Genomic DNA, 12279 nt, shown 5'->3' on the forward strand with positions numbered 1-12279 from the left:
TAAATTCAAACATCAACCTTTAGCTAGTGTATAATGATTACTTGATTATTTATTACTTTCAGAATTGAAAAAAAAAACTTTTTTTTTTGCATATTGCATTTATAGTTTCACTTTCATTTGAGGTCAACAGCATGAAGCATCCATAGCAGATATAGAAAGGGGTGTTGCATACTTGTGGTAGACCAGTCACATCAGAATGGAGACAAAAAGCAGAGCAGATTGTGCTTTTTCTTTTTCTGTTTTCTTTTTGAGAAAACTAAAATAGACAATCGTTGTAGACTCAATGGAACATCTACTGCAGACCAGCAGAAGACAACAGCATCATCTACAGAGGAAAGAAGATCAGCCACCACTGGAATGCAATGAGAAGAACGAGGAAGACAGAAACTCTAACCTGGAGACTCCTGAAGAATTAAGGCCTGTTTTCCAAACAACAAACAATCCACCTCTAGGTAAACATTGACTTTCCGTTAAGAACAATTATATCTAATTAATACACTGAGAAGTGGCTTATGTAATTGTGTGATAACATACATTTTTCCCCTTAGAAGGTCTACGTTCCAGTTTTCGTAGATGGACTCGTAGGATAAAACCAACACAAAGTGAGTATGAATGGAATCATTTCAGTGATGCAAATTTTTTGTTGTTGTTGTAGCGAATCAGCTCAAAGGGGAAATATGAATAATCAATCATAACTAGTTATCTCAGTGTCAACTGTCAATTCTAAGAATGTTACTTTCCTGTTTAAGAAAAACAACTTTCTTACAGTACAAAACTACTCAGAGAATGTAGTAAAAATCTGCATGATTAGGGACTCCAGTTATGAACAAACAATGAACAACCTCAAGGGCCCTATCTTGCACCCAGCGTAATTGACTTTGTACACCGACGCATGTGTCATTCCTATTTTGCTCCCTGGCAAAGCGCGCTTTTCCCTCCAAAGAAGCACGTCGCTAAACTAGGGAATGAACTTGCGCTCCCTGGGCGGTTCAGCGCAAAAAAGGAGGCGTGTTCCGGCGCAAACGTTCCTTCATGCTATTTTGCAGGTTTAGAAAACAATTGCGCCACTAACCAGGAGAAAATAGTTTAAAGTCAGTGGCGCGTTGCGCATGTTATTCATATGCTATTTTAAGGGCGCATGCTTGGCCATAATCAATGTAGCATGTGCACAACGCGCACGATTCTCTCATCTACACAGAAGCAGCAGTTATCATTTTTGCAAATCATACATTATTACGATAGATAGATAGATAGATAAATAGATAGATAGATAGATAGATAGATAGACAATTTATTATAAAAGCATACATCTAGCTTACACATTTACCCAAATTATAATACGCCTTTTTAACCGAAGTTATTTTGGGTGGGTTTCTCCATCCCCAACGTCCCTGACGAGAGCGTTGCTCTCCTTGGCTGTGAACCGCTCCTGGCGGGCGTCTGGCAAATCCGCCGTTATAATAGGAATCCACTTTAGAACAAGCGCGCCTGCTCTTAAAGGGAATGTGAGATGATGCTCTGATTGGGTTATTTCACGTAACGCCCAAACCACACCTATGAATAATGAAGCTACTTCAGACCAACCCATTTTAGATTTGCGCCTGGTGCAAGAGCCGTTTATCCCGCCGGGAAAATAGCAACAGCGCCGAGACCCGCCCACAAAGTTACTTGCGCTTTGCGCTTTGACACTTGCGTTTCAGATCGTTAAAATAGGGCCCAATGTGTGATACAAATAAGACTTTATTAACAACATAAACACAAACTAGTCTAAAACAAACACGAACACACACATACAGTTGGCATAGGAAAAAGGGTTAAAGCTTAGGCAGTAAAGAGATAAGAAATAAAGACATGAAGCTATGATACAATTTGATATTCAGCAGATCTACAGCCTGGAGGAAACAGCATTTCAGTTTCTTAGTTCAAACACACCTTTGTAAAAGGTGCATATGATACTTAATATATCAATCATTAAGACTAAGTTTGATACTTGCACGTCTCGCCTGTTTGAAAAAGAGTCCTGATGCACTTTGGGGCTCCAGTTGGTCTCTGCTGAAGTGAGTTGATGAGAAAGACCAGTTTGAAGCAGAGGATATTGATGAATGGAAAGCCAAAGCAGAAGGCCTGGCACAAACCTAGGGTGGGTTTTAAGGCTCTTAGCTCAGCATGTTCTCCTGGAATTCCTGAATCTAAAAAGGACTGCTCTGATCTGGTGATCAGTGATCTATATAGGGTGACATTGTCACACATTCAGTATTCGAGTGAGCCAGTGAGGAATGGTTCCTTTTGGAGGGAAGTTTTACCACCTTTTGTCCTCAGGCATATGCTTCACATATGGACTTTGATTGGATGTTGTTGAAGAAACTATTAAAGATTCTGGTAACACAAATACCTTCCATAGGTACCAGCATATAATGAAAATGAGCATGAAAAAATAAATAAATAAATAATGAAATGGGGAAATTGGGTACATGTTCCTAGATTTCTCAAGTTGTTATATCTAGAGGGAGATATAATTAGGATGGACTGTGTAGTACAAGGGTAAATTGGTCTGTTTCAAAGTGAATTTACAGTGAAAACTCTATATTATTTCGAGTTGTAAAACAATCTTATCTTGATGTGTGTCTGTGTTACCACAGTAACATGAAAGGCCCGTTTTTGCCTTTTTTGAGGTCATAATTGCATTTCGGGGGAAGGGTCCATAGACCCTTTGGTTAGATGAGGGTGTTAGATATTATTTGTTAAATATAACAAATAGTTGTGTGTCTGATTGGTCCAAATTCTAAACTGATCAGACCAATCATGATAAAAATCCTGATCTTGGGGGATTTTAACACTCACGTCTGCTGTGAATCTAAGTCACTTTCAAAAGACTTTCTTAATTTACTTGACACTTTTGACTTTCTGCATGGGTGTCTGAACCAACATGTTCGGGGCCACACTCTGGACTTTATCCTGTGGTTTATCATTGTTGGACATTATTATCGATGATGCAGGCTTGTCTGATCATAAACCTATATTGTTTTCTATGCCATTGGACAGGAATACTCACAGACATTCTTCACTTCCACGATGGACTCGTATTATCACTGACCGCTCAAGTGACGAATTTTCCTCCATATACGTACATCTCAGTGCTAATCAGGATATCAATTCCTCTACATATCACTTGGGTGTTGATGAACATCTAAGTCTGTTCAGTGCTACCTTTTCTAATATTTTAAACACTGTTGCACCACTAAAGTTGAAAAAACTAACACAATTCAATACCTTGGCAAAATGATTTCACTCGTTCTCTCAGACAGACCTGTAGAAATGCTGAATGTAAATGGAAAAAAGACAAACTAAACACATTTCTACTTCAATTATGACTTTCATCAGGTAAATGTCTGGCTTTAAAAAGTTCACCATCAAATCTGAGGTAGCATATTGAGGTAGCAAAGTTGCGTTTTCCCACCCAAAACAAAAAAGTTTGTTCATTATTTGTTCTGTTTTGATAGAGCCATTAGCTATGTAATATATTAGCTGAATGCACAAAATTGAGTGCTAATAAAATCAGTGATGAGAATTTAAATACAATTAATATTTTTGTGGGATTTTTTTATTACATGTTACAAATCTCCAAAAAAGAGACAAAAAAAGCTAAATTAATTCATGTCATTCATGTTTAGTGATGTTCTTACCAGGTGGTGGATAAGTTGCATTTACAATATGTCTTTATATGAATGTTTAAGTAGGAATTAGGACTGTCAGTGAATTTCTTTTAATCTTAATAAATAAATGCTTTTCTCATTAATTAATCTAATTAGTCACAAATAATTATTTATCAATATTTGCTAAGAAAAAAACTCTAAATGCACCAAATAAACATTTATAAGATTAATTGTCCTTTTAAACAGTGACGTAGAAGAGACAACACAAATAAAGTGGCCTTTAAAAATGTTAACATTGTATGTTTCTATTCTATGACTCTCCTCATTAATTAAACACATTCTTGTATTCTGTCTGGAATATATTTCTAGCCTCTCCATCACATCTTGCTCTTCAAAGGGATAGTTCACCCAAAAATGAAAATTCTCACACCATTTACTGAACATCTGTCATCCCAGATGTTTATGACTTTCTTTCTTCACATGAACACAAGCTAAGACCACTTCAGAAACCACACAAAGTTAATATGACGGTCAAGATTAAAATATTGGTATTTGTATTTTTCTTACATATGACTATCCTTTCACTTAAGAAGACCTTGATACATTAACAGGGGTTGCATGAGTTACTGTCATATTCTCTTTATGTATAGTTTTTGAAGTGTCATTTTTGTATGTCCCATACACTTTCATTGTATAAAGAGTAATGATTTGTTTTCTAAAACTCTTAGTTTGTGTTCATCTGATAAATGAAAGTCATATAGGATGGCATGAGGGTGGAAATGATGGAGTTTCCTTTTAATCCCTTTCCCTGTGTTTTTATTTTTTTGGTATTCCACTGGGTTTCATTTAAATTTTTGTTGTTGAACTAAAAATACTGTACATGTTTGACCTGTGCCATTGCATTGTTTTCGTCTCTCCCTTTAACCATTCTTCTGTATTGTCTGTCAGAAAAAAAAAGTACTTCAACTTTTTTAATACTTGAGTACAATTTAAAGTTGTACTTTTTTACTTTTACTCAAGTATGATTTTGACCAGATACTTGTACTTGAGTAAAATTTTTGAGTACTTTTTACACCTCTGGTTGACTCTGACCTGTTGTCTGTTATTAACAAATACCTCTATACTGGTGACTTTAAATTTGCCACTGTGCGGCCTCATCTTAAAAAAATCAACAAATCTCTTCTAAATCAACTACAGTCATATTTGACTATCAATTCAATCTCTGAAAAATGTCAATCTGGTTTTAAATCCTGTCACAGTACTGAGTCAGCTCTCTTAAGAGTTTTGAATGATACTATGCTAATTACTGACTCTGGGCAGTCTATGGCTTTGGTTCTATTAGACCTCAGTTCTGCCTTTGATCTAGTTGATCATAATACACTTACATCACATCTTGAAACTTGTGTGGGCCTTCGGGGCATGGTGGTTTCATTCATATCTCTCCAATAGGAGGTATGTTGTTGGTATTGGAAACCAATTATCATCTGAGATATATTTAAAGTCTGGTGTCCCTCAGGGCTCAATTCTTGGTCTGGTACTCTTTTCTCTTTATATGCTTTTTTTTGTTTTTGTGCTGATTTTGGATTGACAACATTCCTTACAAATACTACTTAAAATCACAGAGAACCATAAAGATGGAATTATAGAAACATCTATTATGTTATTTTTTTGTTTACTTCACAAACTCTATATTCAATCCCATAAGCCGAACTCCACCAACATCACTTATTATGATTTATAAGCTTGTTTCCTCATGGTGACCTAAATAACTATTATGTTTTTTTTTTTGTTTACTTCACAAACTCTTTATTCAATTCCATAAGACTTACTCCACCAACATCACTTATTATGATTTATAAGCTTGTTTCCTCATGGGGACCTACAACCCGAATTCCGGAAAAGTTGGGACGTTTTTTAAATTTTAATAAAATGAAAACTAAAGGAATTTCAAATCACATGAGCCAATATTTTATTCACAATAGAACATAGATAACGTAGCAAATGTTTAAACTGAGAAATTGTACACTTTTATCCACTTAATTAGCTCATTTAAAATGTAATGCCTGCTACAGGTCTCAAAAAAGTTGGCACGGGGGCAACAAATGGCTAAAAAAGCAAGCAGTTTTGAAAAGATTCAGCTGGGAGAACATCTAGTGATTAATTAAGTTAATTGATATCAGGTCTGTAACATGATTAGCTATAAAAGCTTTGTCTTAGAGAAGCAGAGTCTCTCAGAAGAAAAGATGGGCAGAGGCTCTCCAATCTGTGAAAGACTGCGTAAAAAAATTGTGGAAAACTTTAAAAACAATGTTCCTCAACGTCAAATTGCAAAGGCTTTGCAAATCTCATCATCTACAGTGCATAACATCATCAAAAGATTCAGAGAAACTGGAGAAATCTCTGTGCGTAAGGGACAAGGCCGGAGACCTTTATTGGATGCCCGTGGTCTTCAGGCTCTCAGACGACACTGCATCACTCATCGGCATGATTGTGTCAATGACATTACTAAATGGGCCCAGGAATACTTTCAGAAACCACTGTCGGTAAACACAATCCGCCGTGCCATCAGCAGATGCCAACTAAAGCTCTATCATGCAAAAAGAAAGCCATATGTGAACATGGTCCAGAAGCGCCGTCGTGTCCTGTGGGCCAAGGCTCATTTAAAATGGACTATTTCAAAGTGGAATAGTGTTTTATGGTCAGACGAGTCCAAATTTGACATTCTTCGTTGGAAATCACAGACGCCGTGTCCTCCGGGCTAAAGAGGAGGGAGACCTTCCAGCATGTTATCAGCGTTTAGTTCAAAAGCCAGCATCTCTGATGGTATGGGGGTGCATAAGTGCATACGGTATGGGCAGCTTGCATGTTTTGGAAGGCTCTGTGAATGCTGAAAGGTATATAAAGGTTTTAGAGCAACATATGCTTCCCTCCAAACAACGTCTATTTCAGGGAAGGCCTTGTTTATTTCAGCAGGACAATGCAAAACCACATACTGCAGCTATAACAACAGCATGGCTTCGTCGTAGAAGAGTCCGGGTGCTAACCTGGCCTGCCTGCAGTCCAGATCTTTCACCTATAGAGAACATTTGGCGCATCATTAAACGAGAAATACATCAAAGACGACCACGAACTCTTCAGCAGCTGGAAATCTATATAAGGCAAGAATGGGACCAAATTCCAACAGCAAAACTCCAGCAACTCATAGCCTCAATGCCCAGACGTCTTCAAACTGTTTTGAAAAGAAAAGGAGATGCTACACCATGGTAAACATGCCCCGTCCCAACTATTTTGAGACCTGTAGCAGAAATCAAAATTGAAATGAGCTCATTTTGTGCATAAAATTGTAAAATTTCTCAGTTTAAACATTTGCTATGTTATCTATGTTCTATTGTGAATAAAATATTGGCTCATGTGATTTGAAAGTCTTTTAGTTTTCATTTTATTAAAATTTAAAAAACGTCCCAACTTTTTCGGAATTCGGGTTGTAAATAAATGTCCCCACAAGGTAAAAAAATTTATGATATTGTGATCTTTGGGGAGGTTTTTGTTCCTATAACGTACAGATTACCAGGAACAAACACACACACACACTCACACACAAATATATATTACAAGTATATGTATATGATGTTTGAAAGTGATTGTTAACTACAGTAGTCAACATTTGAAGTGGATCAAAAAAGTTGTCCTAAGACAAGAACAGGTTTTTTTGTTGTTGTTTTTTTAGGACAACTTTGATGAAAGGTTTTGATACACTTCAAATGTTGACTACTGTACGTCTTAGACTGTGTCTAATATCTCTAAATATTTTTTCCAGTGTCACTGAATTTCTTTGGAAAACAGAAGCTGAATCTTGTGCTGTGTGGATGTGATAGCACATTCAAGGTTTCTGTGTCCAAACTTTTACGAGGGAAAAAGCTAAAACCTTTACACCAGAGAGCGATCAGTGAAGAGTGTGTGAAGAGAGAGGAGAGGATACATGGACGTCTGATCAGTTTGCTAGAGCTTCCAGCTCTTACTCGGCTCTCAGAGGAGGAAGTGATGCGTCAGACTCTCAACTGTGTATCTCTCTGTGATCCTGGAGTTCATGTTTTCCTCCTCATTGTTCCTGCTGCTCCACTTAATAACGATGAGATAGCAGAAATAGAGAAGATCCAGAATATATTTAACTCCAGAGACAATTTCATGGTGCTTTTCACAACAGAGCTTATTCTTATTAAAAAAGTGACTAATTTTGTTGAATCCAGCCCAGAATTTCAGAGGTTAATCAGTCGTTGTGGAGGTCACTACAAAGTGATGGGGTTAAATGAACCTGAAAACTCGAGACAGATCCCAGAACTACTGGATTATATAGAAAACATGAAGACTGAACCCTATTCACTTCAAATGTATGTGAAAGCACAAGAGAACAGAGTCAGACATGAACTGGAGGAACAACATAAGAAAGAAATGGAAAATAAAATCAAAGAGCTACAAGGCAAGGTTCAGTCAGAAGGTGAGTGTATTTATTTTTGTGTTCAGTATGACATCTCGTGTGTATAAGTCAGTCCCTCCAGGATTTTGCGATCACTGAATGTATAACAAAATCAAGCAAACTCCTCAATCTTCGTCAATTCTATGCGGACTGCAAGTGCTGTGATTGATCTGCTTAGGATCCTTCCCTCTGTATGTACTTCAGTTTTGTGTGTGTTTATGTGCACTTTAATATATTGTAATGTTACACCTACTTATATAAAACAAAGCAAAGAACAAGTGTCATAATTAATGATTTAATTATTTGATATTTATTTGCTGCCGTCATGGCTATAATGCTTCTCTGACGAACTGCTTCTTCTTTGGCTTTTGTCGTGGTATTGTGGATTACACCAGCAACATGCCTGTGGACACTGCAGACTAGTGGTCTGTATGTGTACTGCACGTCGATGTGGACGACAACACAGAAGTATGTTGTGACATCTTTTTTTTACTTTATTTTCAGGTGCTGAAGGTGAAACAGTTGATCAGGAGTGTTTGAGGATTGTGCTGATCGGGAGGACAGGAAATGGAAAGAGTGCAACAGGAAACACTATTCTGGGAAGAAATGAGTTTCCCAGCCGAATGAGCACAGATTCAGTGACGACTGCATGTGAAAAGAGAGTTGGTGAAGTTGATGGTCGATCAGTAGCTGTTGTTGATACTCCAGGACTCTTTGACACAACACTGTCAAATGATAATTTGGTGGAAGAAATAATGAAATGTGTTTCACTCTCATCACCTGGACCTCATGTGTTTGTCATTGTGTTGAGTTTGGGAAGATTCACCAAAGAGAAGATGGACACTATGGATCTGATAAAGAAGATCTTTGGTCCAAAAGCTGCTCAGTTCAGCATTGTTCTGTTCACTAGAGGAGACGAACTTGAGAAGGAGTCCATAGAAGGTTTTGTAAAGAGAAGTAACTCTGCAGAACTCAAGAAACTGATTAGAGATTGTGGAAACAGATTCCTGGTTTTCAATAACAGAGAGAAACAAGATACAACTCAAGTGATTAAACTGTTAAAGATGATAGAAGAGGTGAAAAATACAAATCAGGGTCGATACTTCACTAACAACATGTTTGAGGAGGCAGAGATGTCCATTAAAAAGAGAATGGAGGAAATTATGAAAAAGAAAGAAAAAGAAATTCAAGCTCAGAAAGATGAGTTACAAGCCAAATATGACAGGGAAGTGAAAAGCATGATGAAGGGACTCGAGGAAAAGAAACTAAGAGAGGAGATGGACAGAAAGAAAATGCAGAATCAGCTGAGAGAAAAAGAGAAAAAACTCAGAAGAGAGTTTGAAGAAAAAGAGAAAACAGAACAGAAGAAACAAGAGACTGAAAACCGGAAACGATCAGAAGAGGAAAAACAACAAAGAGCTGAATTTCATCGGAAAATAGAAGAAATGAAAAGAAGGGAGAGACAGAAACATGAGAAGGAAATTAAAGAGATGATGAAGAAACATCAAGATGAAGCCAGAAAACAAGCGGAGGAATTTCACAAGTCGACAGAAAGAAAACTGAAGTATGTTCTGGAGCTGACAGAGATGCTTAAAGAGTATCAAAGACAACATAAAGCACAAAAAAAATAAATAGAGAAATGAAAAGAGAGAAAATAAAAGAACTACAAATATTGTAATAGAATTAAGAATAAAACAGGTTGTCATTTCGTGATATTTCTGAAAGTCTAAAATCAAAACACAAATAGCAAACATGCTTTGTTTTTATTTTCTGTACTTACATAATTGTTTTATGCATATAGTGTTTTTTTGATACTGTACTGAACCATTACAGTATTAATAAAAGCATAAAATAATGCATAATTATTTTCCCTTTTTTGGGGGGGGGGGGGGATAAATATATTGGATATATTGACTAGTGTTAGGGTTAAAGAATATGTATATATGTTGTTCAAAGATGGGAAAGCACTTCTCTTTCTCTTATGTATCTAGTATTACTAAATGTAACAACATGGTCTCTTGAACTTTAAATTATTGCTTGTAAATATTGTTTGCATTTTTACTAATTTCTTGTACTTTATTGAAATACATTTTGCACACCAGTATTTTTGTATTTTAATTAACCCATTTGTGCCCGAAATATTTCTGAATGGTTTCATGCATATAGTCATGTTAATAGTGCCCTATGTGCATGGTCTGGATTTATTTTCCTCAGAATATTTTTTTTTTTTTGAAAATCATATTTATTTGAATGTCCGACAACTATAGTTGCCAGTGAGTAAATATATTTTATTCACCCCTTTAATGTCAAATTTGAATAGGAGGAGAGCATTTGGCATCCAACTCAAAATAACTGCTTTCAACAGATCAATCTTTTTTCAGAAACAAATTTATTTTGCATTATAGTCAAAGAACATTCGATGCAAACTCAAAAAAAGTTGCATCTAATCTCTTGAATATGAAAACACAACAAATCATTTTGTCTTAAAACGGTTGAACATTGTGCAAAACAAAAAGCAGCGATTAAGTTGCCCCAACAGGGTATTGTGTATCAAAAAGTTAAATGAAATAAATAAATAAATAAATAAATACAAATGAAATATTACATCTATATAATAAAAAAGGTATGCCTAAAAGAAAATTACACATTTAACTGTTTGGTTACCAACATTCTGCAAAATATCTTATTTTGTGCTCAACAGAAGAAAGAATCTCATAGGTTTGCAACTTGAAGATGACACAATGATGACACAATTTACATTTTTGGGTAAACTTTCCCTTACGTAAGCAGTTTTAGTATAAGTAGCCTACAAGGAGTACTGTAGTGAAGGTACAAGTGGTTTTATACATTTGCATAAACATGTTTGTATACTATACCTTATGTAAAATATCACATATTTTATAAATAGGCACATATTGATTAGGTCAAATATATATTGGGCCTACACTGTAAAAAATATATACTCTATATTGACTCAAAATTGTGGCAACAGATTACAAGCAATATTATTAATTAAATTTAACACATTAGAATTAATCAAATGAGCTGCTTACAAGCAATCATTCAAAATTAGTAAAATAACATGAAAAAAATAAGTTAAATGTATACGAAAATATTGGTTTCGTTGGACAAAACGAGAAGCACCCGGTTGCAGCGTGCATATAGAGACAGGGTTGCAAATGTCAACCAGCCCCATACCTACTCTGATTGGTTAGATTGTCTTTCATAGGCAAACATGATAGTAAATGTGTGCATAGTTTGTGTACACTGTTACAAATAATACACTATATTTACTTAATAAAATTGTGGCAACATATTACAAGAAATATTAATTAAATTTAACACATAAGAATTCATTAGAGTTAATCAAATGAGATGCTTAGAAATTAACCATTCAAAATGATTAACATTCAAACATATATATATATATGTTAATGCATTTTTTAGTAGCTTGTTTTGTGATGCTTACAGTTCATCTGACTATGCTGTTTGTCACCATTCTTGAGATTCATACGCTGGTTCTTGATGTCACTGTGTGCCTAAAAGGGTTCCCCTTCCCCACTACAATTTTTTTTTCTTAATCAGAATTCCAGATCTGCTACTATTTTTGAATGACAGTGGCTGCTATAATGAATAGTGATGGGATTTATGGCTCTTTGAGGGGATCCGGATCTTCGCGATATTTCTTTTTTAATATTTAGTCAGTTTTAAGAAGCCAGCTTGGGGGCATCTCAGTTTATCCTGGAAATAATCACTGGGAGGAATGATGAGGTGAGATTTGTAGTCAAATAATTAAAACTCAGATATCACACACCAATATCTGAGTTTGAATTATTCTGAAATATTGATTATTACCTCATTTGTCATGTGTGGACTATATTCCATAGGGTTGCACAAATCCCTCTGCTTAGACAGTGACATCACTATTTTGGATTTACCTTTAGTACAAAGTGTGTGTAAAGCTACGTTGACTTATGTTATTCATACAATACCTACTCAAATAAACATCAAAAACAAAGCCGGCTGCAATGAATTTCTGTGCAAAACAGCTTTTACTGCAAACACTTTCACACAAGAACATTTTGATAGAAAACAAAAAATATTTAAAGTAGATAAAATTAGAATAAATAAAATGGAAATGTCTACATACTA

General features: G+C 35.7%; 1 protein-coding gene across 1 annotated transcript; it reads left to right on the forward strand.

Annotated features, from left to right (window-relative positions):
• Positions 1-283: 283 nt before the first annotated feature.
• LOC132159951 (uncharacterized) lies at positions 284-9874 on the forward strand. The gene is made up of 3 exons (XM_059569968.1): positions 284-452; positions 7471-8148; positions 8632-9874. The coding sequence occupies exons 1-3, from the start codon at positions 284-286 to the stop codon at positions 9756-9758; spliced, it is 1974 nt and encodes a 657-aa protein (XP_059425951.1). The 3' UTR covers positions 9759-9874.
• Positions 9875-12279: the final 2405 nt, after the last annotated feature.

Source organism: Carassius carassius, chromosome 1, assembly GCF_963082965.1.
Source record: "Carassius carassius chromosome 1, fCarCar2.1, whole genome shotgun sequence".
Classification (NCBI taxonomy): Eukaryota; Metazoa; Chordata; class Actinopteri; order Cypriniformes; family Cyprinidae; genus Carassius; species Carassius carassius.